Consider the following 18,240-nt stretch of genomic DNA (forward strand, 5'->3'; position numbering starts at 1 on the left):
AAGAGTCAGTTGCTGCTGGAAAGTCTCTCTCACCTCTGATGATATGTTCTGGCTCTTGCCATTTATGTGACAGCATTGCTCTAACTTAATCTAATATGTAATGATGGAGAAGAGCAAATTCCTTGTGCTTCCCTTGTGAACTTTAGAGAATTTTCATGCTTGACCACAATCCTGAGAAGCTGGCAGACACAACAACATATAACTCACTTTCTCATCCTCAACTTACTATCCTCTGAGTGCTTCTGTTTCCTACATCTGAGGGCCTGGTGTTCACACTCACATCATCGAGGTTCACTTGCCATATGGGTGCCTCAACATGGAGGGACGGGTTTTCACTGAACAGAAGCACTCATATGTGTTTGTTTACCAGGAATTCAGAGTTCTCTTGTACCATCAAAATATTTTCCCCTATACAATCTGCACAAACTTCAAACATGCATTTTTTTTTCCTACTGCCCCTCAGAAGAGTGAGTAGCATTTTTAATCAGCTGTTTCACCTAATGCAGTTCAATTTTAAATGCTAGGCATTCAGTTGGTGAGCTGTGAGCAGTCTGTGGCTTTGTTAGATTTGCAGCATAAAGAACCAATTTTTCTTATCCTAATCCTATGTCTGTCTAGAAAAGGTGACACACAGTTAGACACAATGATAAGAAAAGCTACTGCTGCCAAAGGCAGTGAGATACCAAAGCCAGACAATTAAACCATTCCAAAGCATTCCCAGAAGAAAAGAGAGCGGGAAAGCTCCAACATTTTTTTTACATAAGTTTTCTTGCTGTCAAACTTTCAGAGCAATGCTCACATCCTGACACATATACACTTGTGCTTTAATAATCCATTACTATTATTAACAGAATGACCAGTGTGTTAAATATTTTATAGCCTTCTCTATTTTTTTGTTTCAACTTCATTCTTTGTTTTGTTGTTTTGCTGTTGGCAATTGAATAGAGGCAGCTGGCCTTGTTTTAAAAATAAATGGGATGATTTTTCCCAATCTGCACAGCTCTAATGGCTAAATCCCTTTGATGTGAACAGCAGTCACTGCACACTGTTGACCCCTGTACAACCAGAGCTCTAACACTGACAAATTGGGTTTCAGAACTATGCCATGAGAGGAAACAGAGAAATACACTTTTCCATTTTCAGAACTTCCCACAGCCTCAGTTTGGATGGAATTAACAAAAATATGTAACCAAATATATCCTTTAGCCCCCATCAAGTGAGAATATGTAAAGAGGAGACAATTCTACAAAAGCAGAAAAGTGAAAATTAAAAGTTTTCTGGGTTTTAGCAGGGCTTTTTTTGCAGCATCAATGCCTTCAGTCTGCACTTGAGCTGCAGCCAGTATCTGCTGAATGCACTTGGTGAAGAATTTCCCTCCCTGGCTTCCCAGTCCTATAATTGCTCTAAGCTGTGATCTGGGAACCAACACAGATGAGCCTCCTGTGGCCTCCTCTCTGCCCCTTGAGACATACCTGTTTCAGCCTCCTGAGGGTTCAGTACTGAGCCTGGATCTACACGATGCTCTGCAGTTTGGTTAACACAGAGGTCAGCAACAAGAAATCCCTGGTTCCGTCTCATACAACCTGGTGACTCCTGTATTTTGGGTTGTATTTGATGTCTGAAGCAGGAAAAATATTATCCTACACATTAGCTGTGAGATGAAATCATGAGAATGCAGCAAATGTCATGTGGTCACACTGAAATACCTAGGAAGATTTGTAGCAAGTTTTCGTTCAGATCTGCAGAAAAGTCTTCCTAAACTTTCAGGAAATTTAGGTCAAGCTGGGTGTCCATAATACAGCTTCAAAACAGGTAAATATCTCTTGCTTGCTACTGGTGTTAAAGTTTTGCCCAGCTCTTATCTGACAAACCACAGTGCTGTGATTTTCAGTGCCCTTGTGGTCTCTTCAATTCATCAGGTGAAAAAGCTAGCCAGAGAAAACACTGAGGGAATGGCTGCCCTGAGCAAGGCAGAACCAGTCTCAAGTGCCCAGCAGCATTTCAAACGAAAGCATTCTAGCTGCCCTTCACCATCAGCTTCAAATGCTTATTCAAAAGTAAATCTCCAGAAACGTAATAGTCCACTGAGAAGTAAAGACTGACTTTATGCTGAGCACCTTCTAGACAGCTGATATTAAAAAGATTATGATGTTCTCATTGAAATAAATGCAATTTTTATCACATTTCTATTTTCCAATGTATCTAGGTTTATCTGTATTTATAATTCATGTTTTTACTGTGCCTGGTGAAAGGAAAAATCAAAAACTTCTGAAGCAGCTTTCAGCTTAAGAAATAAAAAGAATTTGACAATCACATAGGCTAAGAAATTATGTTTTGATTTTAAATTTCCCAATTGGCCTCTAAATATTATTATGAACATGACAGTTTAACACTGTCTTTCTTTAATAATTATTTTATTGTTCACAATAAAGTTACTTGGCCATAGTAATGAATTCTTCTTTTCAGAAAGCACACAGATAGTTAATTCTGTAGAAAAATTACTTCAAGGATACACTGCCAACGTTCCCCATCAGAAATCTGGCCTGAAATCAATAGTTTTCTGATGTTCCTTTTATGATTAAATACACTGAAACTTTGAAGAATTACAGAGTTTTCATCATGTTAAACGCAAGCACAAATAAAGGTGTCCCTCAACAGAGTAGTTTCCATGGAACATAGCTTAAGCATTATATAAAACTCTAGCGTTGATGTCCACTCACGAACATGGTACTGCTACAGGCACTGAAATCATTCTTGAAAAGGTTTTTGCAGGGAGAAGCTTTAGAACCCTCATGACACTGACTTAATTCTACAGATACTGAGAGAAAGGTCTCTGTCTCACCTTTTCTGCTAAATAATGAGTATGATTTTTCTGAGAATCAGTACACTGGACGCTTTCTAGATAGTAATTGTCTAGTTCTTCAGTTGCTCATAATGTGTATATATATACCTCCAGCCTTCAAAAATCAGTTTTAAAGAAACACTGTTCCTTAAATGCATAACATTCTGAAGGCTTTATATGTGCAGTAAGCTTAAGAAAGATTATTGAATTGCACATGAGTAGAGATATAACATCACAATTTTGCAATAAAAATTTCCCAGGGCCAAAAGTAACTTACATGTAAATCTGCATTATTATTGCTTGAACTAGCTCATGTTTTTCTCAGGTGTTGAAACCACAGTGTTTGTAGAATCCTGCAAAAATTTTAAAATTAAAAGTATATACACAATCTTCAGCTGTTTCAGAAGATGCTGGGACATCTTTTCACAAAAAAACACAATGGGCTTGTGTTTTTTAAGACTAAAGTCCATTTCTTCTGACATATAAAAAAAAAGTTATAGAGTAAAACACACTTATTCAATGAAGGCAAGACCATGTACTGTTTCCCTAACCCTTAACTCATTCATCTTCATCTTGAGCCTTCTTCTCATCACCTTAACCCATTCAGATCTCACCCACTTTTAGTATTTGTTTCTTCCTTGCTGTCATTCTTTTGTTTCAGGTGTCCAGCTTAATAAAGATAACTCCTCGTAATTATCTATATATATATTGCTTTACAAGAGAAAGGTGGGGGCCTTGACCAGGATTGATGGGTTTTCATATAACAGCTTTTTTCCCAAGTTTAGTGTTATTTGCAGTGTATGAAAACATTCATCTCCATAAAAGAAGGGGGAAAAAGTAGTAAGACAGGATTTTGATCAATACCAATTCTGATAAACTTTGATCACAGCACTTGACATTTTGAGCAAGTCTAGAAGTTCACTCACAGAAAACTCAGGATTTGCTAAGGGTCTCTATCAGTGTAACAGGACACCATTGACTTGGGTAGGGAATATCCTATCAACGTTTTTGTTTGCATTATAGGGCTATAATAAGACATTAAGTTGCATTAACTTAATTCCATAAGTAATCTCATTGCCAAACCTTCAGTAATTCTGCTATATTGCTGATTTATTTTAGATTTTTGCTCCACCTCTTTTTTTCTTGGCAGAAGGAATGTGTTTATGAAGATGTTTTTAGATGAAAAAAAATAAAATAAAATTTAAGCATTTGAGGTCATTGTAAATAAAAGTGGTCATCAGATTCCATCTAAGTAACAGCCAGGGACCTGGTGCAGCAATGGGCAATGTGTCACTTTTAGAGGAGCAACTTTAATTCATACTCAGGTATAGACATATCAGGGAAAGCTAGAAAGTAGATTTTTTCAAGCTTCAGAAAATGAGGTTCATAAAAACATGCAGGCAATAATCACTACATGTATAAATGAGCCAGAGTGTCGTTAATTGTTCCTTCTCCTCTAGAGACCTGTACTACAGCATTAAAATGTGAATAGGACAGATGTAGACACCTAATCTGGATGAATGTGGGATCCAGATTCCATCTTCTCTTTATTGCACCTATTTATTTTTGTTTTGGTTTGGTTTGGCTTTGTTTTTTGTTCATTGCTACATGGTTTATGAAAGAAAGCTCAGTTAATACAAATTTAAGAAAGGGGGTGGGGATATGCAAAGGAATATGAGTTTTCAATATAGCTTTTCTAGTTTTAAACCAATTTTCTAAGGCAGTCATACTCTTTCTCTTTTCTATGTCTGAGGGTTCCTTCCCTTCCTAAAACAAAAAACTTCCTGAGATACTGAATAAGGAGGACTCTGCTCTGTGTGTATAAGTCTCATACTGCACTCAGCACTGCACTGTTTCAGGGCTTCCCAGAAAAATATTAAGTGATGTGACTAATGTCTACTGTTGGGGTTTGTATTTTTTTTCTCTCATCTTCTCCGGGGAGAGGAGTGTGTTCAGTGGAGAGTTTTGTTTAGAATTTATTTTGTTCTGTACGTAGGTACATGGCAGTGTGTTTTTCTTATAGAAAAAAAAAGGTCAAAGAAATGCATCTTGCAGTATAACAAAGTTGATAGTTGTTGGTTTTTTTTAAAGTCCTTTCTCCATGTGGAAATTCAGTAAAAATTTTAGCTGACTCATCCCCAAGAAATCTCTGCTACATGCATAGATGAGCTGTGCTCTTCCTACAGGAAACATGAGTCCACTGAGGAAGAAGCACGTTCCTTGTCTCCAGCCCAGGGGTCTCTATAGTCACCATGGGCTCAGGCCACTTACTGTCCTCAAAACAAAAACTACCACTTTCTGTTCTAAATATCAGCTCTCAGTGAATGTCCCCTATGGCTGATGCAATTAAAAGATAAATCTTGAATGGCTGTCACTGTATCAGAACTAATAAATTCCTTGGTTAAAAAAGAGGAAGACTAATAGACTCATAAACTCATGTGATGTTAAAATTAAACCAAAATTATTATGGGTACCAAGCAAAGGGTTAGATAAATGTGGGAGAAGAAAAGGTTTATTTTATGAACTCTGATAATCTCATGGGAAACAAACTTCCATTTGTATTTAAAACAGAACAACTTCCAGCTTTAAGGCACACTTTTAATCAGCGGGCTCATCTGATAAAATGTTGTAGGATTTACTTTTATATCAAAGGAGTTCCCTAGACATTTAAGGGATGTAACTGAATACAATTAAAAGATCAGTTGTAGGTATTGTTTGTGAAACTGCTGTGCTTTGTGAGAGAAGCTTAGTTAATAGTATGTGAACTGGTGGTGTTTTAGCAGATAGTAAATTACTGAACTGTACTGCAAGAAAAACTTTGCCAGCACCATGTCCTACTAGAGATGCAACTATTCAGCTATCTTGGATCTGATGGTCTGTAAAAAGAGAACAAATAAACTATTAGAGTCAGGGTTCATATCCAAGAACAGAACCGTTTATGAACAACCTTTCTGGGCATAATTTGTTGCTGAATTAAACCTCATGTAATGTCATTGAAGTCAATGGGGTTATACAGGGCATAAGTCAGTGGAGCAAATTAGCCCTTTGTCTTGAAGCCAAGAAACCAAAGAGTGATCCAATAAAACAGAGATGAAATGCTGATATTAGCTGAATGCCACTGTTCTTGGTACAGGACATTCTTTGTGTCCAGCAGTGAACATTTCATCTTTCCCAGGTGTAAAATCTTCCTAGCACCACTATGAGGCAGATATATAGTAGACAACAAAAGCAGTGATTTAGTAATGCAGCTCCTGAGCTCCCAACAGGAACTTAAGCTGTTAGCAGACAACATCTATGCTGGCTGCTGCATGGTCTCCAAGTCTTGATCTTGTCAGAAATGTCTCTGGGCTGGCCTTTTCCTTTTTCCATTAGCCATGTCTCATCCATATAGATGTTAGAAGATGACATTCATTTGTTGGTATGGAGAGCTATCTGCATAGAAAAGTAACAGAAATACTAGGGAGATCTGTGCAGTAAATTAGGCACAGTCACTGCCTCATGTATGAAGCCAATAGGAAACAGCATGGATCTGTTTGTATTTAATGGATACAGGTAATATTAAGGGCTCTAAGAACCCAGAACCCTGCAGTGATTGTAGGTGTGCCTTGAATTAGTTAAAAAAATCCATCTGCACTAACTGACATTCATAACATTACATGGCCTTCTCTCTGATTTCCCCCTTTTAACCACCTGACCTACTGATTACTTTGTCTGAAATGAAGATCATCATCTCCCTCATCTCCTGGAGATTATGGGTTTTGCACTATGCACACAGACAGCTCTGTCCTGGCTGGAGCCTTTAGGCAATTTCATTATCCACATAAGGAACTAGTTCCCAAAGTCTACAGTTGGGTTTATAGCTCATAAAAAGATCTCTGTGAGGTGACCTGTACAGAATAACACTTTTTGACAGCATAGCTCATTTTTCACTATGAAGAGATCAAACAACCTGAATTCTTTTGACTTCCTACCACGCAAACTTCAGCAGTGAGCTAAAGGATGAAAAAGGGTTGGATGGCAATCAGTAAAGTCTCCAGACCTACATGTAAGGGAAGGTTTGTAAAGCACACAATACATGGCACATGCTGCTGCTCCAGTATTTGTTCTGTTGCTTCTGGTGTCATTCCTCAGTCATGACAGAACTTGGTGGAGGGACTAGCAGAGGGTTCATGTGATGCTTGTCCCATGGCATGTGAGATATTTCCCATTTATTCCATTTTGTTTTTTTCAGGTGATAGTGTAAAATATGGAATCTGCCATGGTACTGAAGAACCAATCCAGATTTTCATTTTCTTTAAATCCTGTTGCTTTTGTTCACAATTCATTTCTGGGCATGTGCTGAAAAGAAAAAAGCAAGAAACAAGATACAAATTTGCCAGCTGCAGCATGAGGTGCTGATGTAAACACATTCAGACCCATCCAAACTTCTGATTTTGTCTTGAGGCTTGGGGGCTATTGCAGATGCAGGAACAACTCGCACTAATCCACAGCCCTAATCTCAAGTGATAAAATATCATTATGAAGCCAGTTTAGAAGTGCACTAAATTCATCCTCAGTTTTCCTGGCAAGGTTCTGCTAAAAAAAAATGAGTTCTGCTAGCAGGTCAGGTTTTGTTGGATAAAAAAGTCTAATTTTGACAGAAATATTGACATTTTCAGTGGCTAAAGGTCCTTCCATCCAACCACTCATTTGGTTTTTCAGTTTTCGATAACTAAAAAGAAGTCAATTCAATAATGGAATATTTTTTTTATTTTTGCAAGTCTTATTGAAGTTTTGCTTTTCAAGAATGATGAAAATATAACTACTATTTCCAATTAAAATTACCAAACTGTTGTGAGGAATTATCATTACCTCATCAAAAAGTGTCTGGTGAATGTTGTTATTTCTCTTTCTGTTGTTGCTTTTTCTAAAACCAGCTCTAATTTTTCTATTGTATTTGCTTTACATCTAATGCTATTACATTTTGTTTCAGCTGGCGGGCTTCATCTATGCCTGTTATGTTGTGAAATGTATTACTGAAGAAGAGGACAGCTGTAAGTACTAAAGCTTTATTACATACAAAATGGACTCTTTTTTTTAAAATCAAAATCACCCATTCACTGTGCTGGCTTTTGCTGACTTCAACCTAAATGCCTTATACTGTAGCCAGAATGTGCTTTCTGTCCATCCTTCTTGATCTAATATTTGCAAATGCCCTAAAGACAAAAGACTCATGAAATGCAACTTTAAAAAATACATTTTCTTTTCTTCTGAAAATATCATAGCAATTTTTTTTCTCACACCTTAGCTTACTACATAAAATTAAAAAAAGCAAGAATCCCAACTGGCAAATACAAGCCTTTTCTTTTTCCAGATTGTTTAAACTCTCTTCACAGTAATTGGTTACTGAAGGTATAGCTCTTCTGTTGCTCTCCTGTAAAAGCACTTCTGGAAGAAAAAAAAATAAAAATAGTTTTAGATCATTGCAGGACCTTCATTTATGAGAGGTGAAACTGTGGAGCTCCTTTTTGTTCCTACAGCTCCCAGGGTACAATTACAAGGAGTGAAAGGATTTCATATAGATGTATGTTTGTGTTTCTTCTGCTTATTTATATCAATAGAAGCCTGTTGAGCAGAATTTGCTCTTATTACATGCTGTGGAGTCAAGCCATTTCATTTTTTCTCTAACCTTGATATTTTTAGAAAGGGCCACTGCAGTATTACAGTATATCTTGGGATTCATACTAAAACACTTTAGAAACAAGTATCAGAGCTGCAGGTAACTTTGATAAAATATACATGGATCCTAGAGAGAGCTCTACAACAGGAAGATAAAGAGTTTTTATTTGATTGAGAGTGCTGCTAGGGCTGGAGGGTGCTCCTTTGTGTGCTCTCCTGCATGGGAAATAGCTGCAAATCTATAATCTATCGGCAATATAGTGTCACTGTGAGCCGTCAAGGGAAGATTTAATGCCAAAATCAAGCCAGACTTCAGAGGTCTTTCTGACTATGCTTGTTTCAGTTGCCTTTGTGTTTCTGTCAAGGCAAAGAAGACTCTGAGACAGGTGTGTGGAGCACGTGTATGTGACAAATAAGTCCTGTTTTTTTAGGGAAGGGCATACTAATATGTGCTTTCTCCTACATTCCCATTAAGTACATTCACTCTCCACAGAACAGGAAGAGAGTGATTCCTTGCCCCAAAATGAAATCCTGTTTAATATCATTCTATACTTCTTCTAAGAGCTTACATATTTTTTTCGGTCTTTTGCAATGCTTTAGGGCATGATATAAGTAAGAGGCAGGGAAAGAACTTGTGATTTGGCTCAACAAACAAGTGCAGAAGTAAGAGCACATTTGAGAGATTTCTCCTGTGGTCTGTAAAGCATCATTCCTGGCAGCAGAGCACTGCAGCCAATATGGTATTATTTCCTGCTCACTGCGGCACAAGTTTCCTATTGTTCAGAGTCACAGATTGTCATGCTTCCTTGAACCTTTTCTTGCCATCATCTAGCCTATTTTGAGGCTTTTATTACTTTGTTAATATACTCCAGCCAGGATCCTCTTCCAGCCAAAGAGCCATCTTACCCATCTGTGAGCATCTGCCCGAGGTACCGGAATTAACCCCCCACCCAGAGCAACGGAGCCAGCACCAGCTCAGGCCCAGCAGCTTCATCTCTGCTGAGATCTGGAAGCATGGCTGGACAAAAAAAAAAAAAGAGAAAAAGGAAACTTCTGTGACTGGCTTGTCCCAACACTGTCATAATGTTCAGATCAGATTTGACCTCTCAAGGTATCATCAAATTAAAGCAGCTCTCATTTCTCCTGAGAGGCTGCATTTAGCAGAGAGTAAGAATTATTCTAGTTCTCTCTGCTTAGGCATTCACCATGATACCTCTGACTGCTCACTGTGACAGTTGGGGGCTGCAGTTCATACAGATACTCCCTGCTCAGGTTTCATTTTGGATTATTTTATTTCCAGTTAGATATGCTTTCTTGCCTTTTCCCTCCCTTTTAGCAACACATCCATTGCACTCCTCTGAGAAGTATGGATCCCTTATGGAATGCTCCAGAGGAAGATACCCAAGCATAGCTTTTTCATTATCTTCACAGATGGGGTCATCTCATGCAGATGACTGAGTGTGAAGGAGGAAAGATTTCAGGAAAAGTGGAATATGTCCCAGAGCCACTGCTGGACCTTTCTGCATGTGCCAGTCTTTGATCTTGAGGTTGATCTAGATCTGCTAGCTATGCTTCTCTCCCTATAGTCTTTTTTTTCCACTTTCAGTTCCTCACTGCATGCTGCTATGGGAGCAAGCTCTTTGGCATAGTGGGTTGAAGACACTCCTCCCAACTACAGTGTACTCCCTCCTCCAGACTTGCTGGACTTCTAGCATATAAGAAAAAAGCCTTACTCTGCTGCCCACTAACCCTTGCTTAGCATCCCTACCCAAGTAAGGAGTGAGGCTAGATTTGTGCTTGCATACAGTTTGGCAGCTGGTCATTCCTCTGTGTGCTGAAAAGGTGTCAGCTTTGAAAGATCCTCTGGTAAAACCAGTCACCACAAATTAACTCTCCACCACTGCCCTGTTTTGCCAGCTTCTGAAGTGTTCTGTGAAGGACATCAGAGGGACACTGCTGTCTTCTTACCCACCTCTATATTCACTGACATTGCAGCAGAAATTTAGATCTCTGGTTTTCAGGACCACTCATGCCTATAAAAATGGGATGCCTCACAACCAATCACAGAGGACCACAAGAAAAACCATAGTGGGTCACAACTAATGGGCATTTAGCCATAAGTCCTGTCTGATGAGAAAAAGACAGTTGAAAAAGCCTTTTCTGATGAGACAGAGCCAACAGAAAAGGCCTTTTGCTTCTCACAATATATGTGGTGAATACCCATACACTCAATTCCATTTATTTCACTTGCTAGTAGGCTGTGGATGCAACAGCAGCCCAGAAGAGGAGAAAAAGAGCCTGACAGGAGTGTGCAGCAAGGCAGGAAACTAGAGAAAAGGTCATGCAAGAGCCCGACATGGGTATACTCCAGATTTTAACCAGAGAAACACATTGGCACTGCTCCAAAGCAGAGAAGGTGCCTCATCTTCTGTTGGCAGACAGCCTCAACTGTAGAAACACAATCAAGTTGCTCTTAAGCTGCTTCAGCTGAATTAGCTTTGCTCTCAGAGTAATTGGAACAAGCTGAAAGAATTACTATTTCTCCATTCTTTACGCAGATTTTATTAAGAGAACAAATGAGCAAGGGTAGAATTAAGCAAACATTTCACTAAGATTAACCTGTTCTAACTTCACTAAAGGATTAAGAATGGAACAATACAGTGATCAAATCAGACTCATAATTATGGCTGAATCAGCAAGTCTAGAGGTTTTAATTTCTCAAACACCAAATAAATCCAGCCGCAGGCCCCCTAAATCAAAGCACTGGTCTACACTGCCTTTCATGAGAACAGTGTGATTTGGGTTAATCTTGCACCAAGGATTAAAGAGGAAGCTGCCTCCTCTCCTGGTACAGTCCCAAGCAGTGCTCTAACGCTGATGGTACCAAGAGCCAAACTGCAGCACCCATCTGCAAGGCTCAGACAAGGGTGTCTTCTCTTGTCAGTGGTTTGTCACTCCCAAAGGTCCCTCCTGCATTCTCTTCCCTGTGGCTGCAGAGGCAGGAAGAACTCTAAGGCTTTGAGCACCTCAGGTCTCCATCTGGGAAAGGCGAGGCAGGATGGGTGCTCAGCAGGGCTGCTGCCTACTCAACACTCTCTTTCACTGTTGCCACTGCTACGCCTAAGCCATGGTCATTCCTCCCTCATTATCGTTATTAGCTGCAGCAATTAAAAATAAACCATGAAAATGTCAGCAACAATCATTACTTGGAGGCATTCAATGGTTGTAAACTTACTGGAGCTCCTCATTTGTTTTCCAAAATCGTATTAGGGCTGCATTTTTTAAAGACTGCACATTATTTTTAATAACATCGAAATATTCATTTAATGTGTGTTTTTTCACTAACAATTTGGATCCCTGCTAAAAGCTGCTGCTGACTTAATAAGAGAAAAGTAAATGTATTTTTGAAAATGTTATAAATATACAGGTGTTTTGTGGAAAGCCCTGGAATCTAAGCAGCAAAGCAGCGTCCTCCTGGGGTTTTTGTCTGTATGAAATGAAAAAAAGAAACCTGGGTTATGGAAGTGGGAAATCTGCACTTGCCTTGGAGGTTCTGTTGAGAGAAAGGGGACTAGCTTGCTCTTAGAGAGACAGTTTTGGCTGAGAAGGAATCCCAGCCCAGTGCTTTTTAGGAAAGACAGGGCAGGGAAGCGAGGTGGTGGAGTTGCTCTTTATGTGAGAGAGCAACTAGAATGTATTGAGTTTCGTGCAGGGGCTGATGAGGGGCAAGTTGAAAGTCTGTGGGTAAGAATTAAGGGGCAAGCAGGTGCGGGTGACACAGTTGTGGGGGTCTACTACAGACCTCCTGATCAAGGTGAGGAGGTTGATGAGGCTTTCTACAGGCAACTGAAAGCAGCCTCACAACTACAGTCCCTGGTCCTCATGGGAGATTTCAACTACCCTGATATCTGCTGGAAGACTCACACAGCCAGCCTTTCACAGTCTAGGAGGTTCCTCCAGTGCATTGATGATAACTTCTTAATGCAAATGGTGGACAAGCCGACTAGAAGAGGAGCGCTGCTGGATCTTGTACTAACCAGCAAGGAGGGCCTTGTTGAAGCAGTGGTGGTCAATGGCAGCCTTGGCTGCAGTGATCATGAGATGGTGGAGTTCAGGATCCTGTGTGGAAGGAACAAAATACCCAGCAGGACCAGAACCCTGGACTTCCACAGGGCAAACTTTGGTCTCCTCAATCATCTATTAAGGGAAATCCCATGGGACAGGGTGCTAGAAGATAAAGGAGCTCAAGATAGCTGGTCAACATTCAAGGACCACTTCTTGCAAGCACAGGATCAGAGCGTCCCAATGGTTAGGAAATCTAGTAAGGGTGCTAGGAGACCTGCATGGTTAAAGAAGGAACTACTGGGCAAACTTAAGTGGAAAAGGAAAATCTACAGATCATGGAAGGAGGGGCTGGTCACGTGGGAGGAATATAGGACTGTTGTCAGAGGATGTAGGGAGGCAATTAGGAAAGCTAAGGCCTCCTTGGAACTTAACCTTGCAAGTCAGGTTAAGGATAATAGAAAGGGCTTTTTCAAATACATAGCTAGCAAAACTAGCAATAGAGGCAATATTGGCCCATTGAGGAATGAGGTGGGAGCCCTGGTGACAGAGGATATAAAGAAGGCAGAGGTGCTGAATGCCTTCTTTGCCTCTGTCTTCACTCCTGCAGGGTCTCCCTATGAGCCCCAGATTCATATAGCCCCAGAAGAAGTCAAGATAGAGGAAGAGTTTGACATGGTAGATGAGGATTGGGTTAGGGATCAGTTGAGTAATCTGGACATCCATAAATCAATGGGTCCAGATGGAATGCACCCAAGGGTGCTGAGGGAGCTGGCGGAGGTCATTGCTAGGCCACTCTCCATCATCTTCAGTAAGTCATGGGCAACAGGTGAGGTGCCTGAGGACTGGAGGATAGCAAATGTCACTCCAGTCTACAAGAAGGGCAAGAAGGAGGACCCGGGTAACTATAGACCGGTCAGCCTCACCTCCATCCCTGGAAAGGTGATGGAACAACTTGTTCTTGGCACTATCTCCAGGCACATCAAGGACATGGGGGTCATCAAGAGCAGTCAACATGGTTTTATCAAGGGTAAATCATGTTTGACTAACCTCATAGCCTTCTATGAGGAAATTACTAGGTGGATAGATGATGGTAGAGCGGTAGATGTGGTTTATCTTGATTTCAGTAAAGCATTTGACACCGTCTCCCACAGCATCCTTGTAGAAAAGTTGATCAGGTATGGGTTTGGTGATCAGGAAGTGAGGTGGATTAGGAACTGGTTGAAAGGAAGGAGTCAGAGAGTTGTAGTCAATGGGGCAGAATCTGGTTGGAGGTGTGTGACTAGTGGAGTCCCACAGGGGTCGGTACTGGGACCGGTGTTGTTCAACATCTTCATCAACGACCTGGATGAGGGTATAGAATGTACCCTCAGCAAGTTTGCTGATGACACTAAGCTGGGAGGAGTGGCTGACACACCAGAAGGCTGTGCTGCCATTCAGAGAGACTTAGATAGGTTGGAGAGTTGGGCGGGGAGAAACATGATGAAATTCAACAAGGGGAAGTGCAGAGTTTTACATTTGGGGAAGAACAACACCATGTCCCAGTACAGGTTGGGGGCTGAACTGCTGGAGAGTAGTGTAGGTGAAAGAGACCTGGGGGTCCTGGTAGACAGGAGGATGACCATGAGCCAGCAATGTGCCCTTGTTACCAAGAAGGCCAATGGCATCCTGGGGTGCATTAGAAAGGGTGTGGTTAGTAGGTCAAGAGAGGTTCTCCTCCCCCTCTATTCTGCATTGGTGAGGCCACATCTGGAGTATTGTGTCCAGTTCTGGGCCCCTCAGTTCAAGAAGGACAGGGAACTGCTCGAAAGAGTCCAGCGCAGAGCTACGAAGATGATGAAGGGAGTGGAACATCTCCCTTATGAGGAAAGGCTGAGGGAGCTGGGTCTCTTTAGCTTGGAGAAAAGGAGACTGAGGGGCGACCTCATCAATGTTTACAAATATGTAAGGGGTGAGTGTCAGGGGGATGGAGTTAGGCTTTTCTCAGTGAGGACCAGTGATAGGACAAGGGGTAATGGGTGTAAATTGGAGCATAGGAGGTTCAAGGTGAATATCTGAAAAAAATTTTTTACTGTAAGAGTGACAGAGCCCTGGAACAGACTGCCCAGGGAGGTTGTGGAGTCTCCTTCACTGGAGACATTCAAAACCCACCTGGATGAGTTCCTGTGTGATGTACTCTAGGTGACCCTGCTCTGGCAGGGGGGTTGGACTAGATGATCTCTCGAGGTCCCTTCCAGCCCCTAAGATTCTATGATTCTATGATCAATTCAGCCTGTGTCTCACAGGGAAATCCTAATCCAGAAGGCTCCTTTGCAGACCCAGACAGGGTGAATAAAAAGCATTTACCTACCATAATACAATACCAAGACAACGAGAGAGTAAATATGGCCTATCTGACTGTGCCCTGAGTACCATGAGGTACAACCTTTGCACTATCTCACTCTAGCACATACACTATCTTCTTTCATCCTGGCATTGTTTCCAGGTAAACTGCAAAGGAAAATAAATTGAAACTGTGTTAAATAGTTTTTTGCTGCGTATTCCCTTGAGCCCAGCTTCTAGGCATGTTTCACACAGAAGTAAACTCTAGATAACCCTTTAAAATTATTTTACACACCCTAAAAGCTCAAATCAAGACTGTAGTTGAATTACTGAAAACATTCAGGAAGACAATATCCCAGATAGGGGATATCTACTGGTGAGCAAAACAACATAGCAATTATGTGCTAATAAACTCAGTGCCAAACAAGAATCCACTCTGGGATCTTTGGCCTGACTTGGGGAGTCAGATTGTCTTTTAACGAAGGTTTTCTTTTAAAGATAATATTATATTCATTAGTTGTGAGAGGTGTGAAATTTTGACAAACATTTAGGATAGGTAGAAAAGCCTTTTATTTTTAGCTCAGTTACAGGCTGCTTTCTACCTCTGGGTACATTATTCAACCTCTACAAACTTCTGTTTCCCACATTTAGAATGGGAAATAATGACAGGGACAAACTCACAGATGTGTTGCTTTTTAACTGAGCTTCTGGGATGAAAGGCACTATTGAAGTGCAGAATATGCTAAAATATCACTTTGTATCTGTGCCAAATGGTTCTCACAATCTGTTTTGCAAGACACTACAGAAAAATAATACCTCTGCTTCCTTTCCTGCTTAAAAATCTCTAAAACAAAGACAAAGTGGTAGCAAATTATATCCATATCCCATACCTAGATGCCCATGTAATTAGGCCTGCAGTTTAAACTAGCAAGCAAGATTTCCATCAGTCAATGGAGGCAGGGATGGAACTCCGAAGAGCAACTTGCCCTATCTGTGGTAGACACTTCTCTCACAACAGGGGTGAATCACTGGTCTTACTAGTTGGTCCTGGTTTGTACTAAGGACAGTTTAGACAGACTACAGAGGGAACACAGAACCAAACAAGTGTACGAACAAATACCAACCAACATTTACAACACAGTTGCTCTCCAGCTGTTGAACAGGTCATTTGTGAATGAGAATTCAATGAACAAAAGCTAAAAGGCTGCCAAAGCTGAAGCTACATCTTGTTTTTGCCCAGCTGAACTCTCCGATTTACAGCCTGCAGCTGAATTAGAAGCTTTTTCCATTTCCATGTGATGACTGCTACATGACTAAGTAAAGCAAAGGGAAGAAAGTGGGATGCCTTCAGCTGTCAGGATGGTGACGCAAGCATGGAGGGAGAGAAGCCTTTGAAATTCCATGGTACTGCCTTATGTTTGTCACCCTAAAGAGAGCTGTCTTGGAGAGCCACAGTGCCACCAGGAGCCTTTAGGAAATTCCCTGAGATGCCTGTACAGCATCAACCTTTTGCACATACCAATATCTGGTTCCTGTGTCATTATTTCCAGTCATGTCCTGTCTTGGAGGGGACCTTTCACAGAGCAGAAGGCTGATGTTGAACATTTCATTCTCACTGGTGCAGAGCACAGGCACTTTGCATCCCACAAGGCGTGCTCTCTGGTTAGAAACCACAAACTGAAAATGTTTGAGCTGCGTGTGAGGCTGAAGAACCAGGGGAGTTTGGGGGGACAGTGGGGGAAAGCCTATGGCAGGAAGACAAGACAACTGAAACCAGCTGCATTTGAGATGCAAATGGACCTGAGCAGTCCAAGGTGTCACAGGGCTTGGCAGAAGTTACACAGCCTGGTCTTTGATCATTTGGCACTGCACTGCAGAGAAAGCAACAAACTTAAAGCCCAGAGGAGGTGCAGTTTGTTTAAATAATAGCAAGTAATTAGTCTGAAGACAAAATCAGTGATGGCATTTTATAATTACAATTAATTTAAAGGTTAATTTCCTTTGGTGCTAAAATCTTATTTAAAACGTTTACCAGGAAAGGAAATTAGGATGTTACTACCTAGATGCTCATAATCCTTTTGGGAATCCATGCCTATTATCACTACAAAATTAGGTTAGACTCAAAGTGGGAATTTCAGTTCATTTTAGTGTATAATGGATGGTGGTCAGGGCCTTGAGTCAGATGGGTTGCTTAGGGTCGACTGTAGGATTTGCATGTTCTTTGTTTGTGGGATTAATTGCAAATGTTTCCAACAAAAGGGCTGGGTTTATACATGAACATGCTTGACATGAAAAGAAAATTGGTTATGGATTGCTGCCTTTGTAACTAATGAAGTTGATGTTCAAGTAATCCCTAGGAGACAGGGCTGTGGTATGAGGCAAATATAAAAATAAAATCACATGGGGAAAATGGTGGTGGTGCTGGCTCCATCTATGATAATTTCTCTTCTCCCTCACTGTCTTTGCTGCCACTCCCCTTGCATCCATCACCGCCTCTTGTGGGGATTGTCAACCTCAAGTCTAAAAAATGTCTAAATAAAAAGATGTAAAGCTTGAAGGAAGTAACATTTCCATTCCAGCAGCTCATCACAACAGGATACTGCTTAATAAAATCAATGCCTCCTAACAGCCAGGGGGATATACTAACACTGCATGATTTTTGTTTAACTATTCGCTACCTGTGATTTATCTTTTCAAGAAAGACAAGTTGCAGAAGAATTGGAAAAGATCTGTACATGTGAAAAGGGAATGAAGTGTTAACATATCTTTTATGAAGAAAGATACAATTCATACCAAAACATTTTGAAAATATTACTAGTCTTGTCATGAATTAATTGTTTGAAGAGGGAAACACAAACAAGTCTGGATCATGAAACAACGTCCCACATGTTTGTGTTAAACTGGTAGCAGAAATGAGGCAGTAGCTAGTGACAGTTCTGACAAAAGCCACAGATTATTTGAAGAGATGCTCAGGTTGTTGCTGCAGCTGAATAGGATGTAGTCTTCCTGACCATGGAGATGTTTTGGCACTTAAACAAAACTCATATTTGAAATGAGGAGAAATCAGCATAATCTGGGATGCTTCACAAGATGAAAATTTAATGGAAAATGGCTTCAGGCAGACCATCATGTTTTGTTTTGATGCCGGTGAAATACTTCATTTTGATGTGAGTCAGTCATTGATACTCCATGCTTAATGTGGACAGCAGCCTCTGGGAGCAGGTCCTCCAAATCTGTGCCCAGAGAGCATCTCCTTCACCCCAGTGAATGGGGGAGAGAGTAGCTTGGCCTTGATGGAGGAGACAACTTGGTCCCACTGAGGACAGGCAGAGGAGCAGCCCAAAGTGCCTGGCAGT

At 40.8% G+C, this 18,240-nt stretch overlaps 1 protein-coding gene across 1 annotated transcript in view; it reads left to right on the forward strand.

Moving 5' to 3' along the window:
- NKAIN2 (Na+/K+ transporting ATPase interacting 2) overlaps positions 1–18,240 on the forward strand; it is a 453,282-nt gene that overhangs the window by 420,658 nt on the left and 14,384 nt on the right. The window contains exon 6 of the mRNA XM_009999208.1: positions 7,815–7,875. Within this exon, the coding sequence (XP_009997510.1) occupies positions 7,815–7,875 (61 nt within the window). The remainder of the gene's footprint in view (positions 1–7,814; positions 7,876–18,240) is intronic.

This window comes from Chaetura pelagica, unplaced genomic scaffold, assembly GCF_000747805.2.
Source record: "Chaetura pelagica isolate M959 unplaced genomic scaffold, ChaPel_1.0 scaffold90, whole genome shotgun sequence".
NCBI lineage: Eukaryota > Metazoa > Chordata > Aves > Apodiformes > Apodidae > Chaetura > Chaetura pelagica.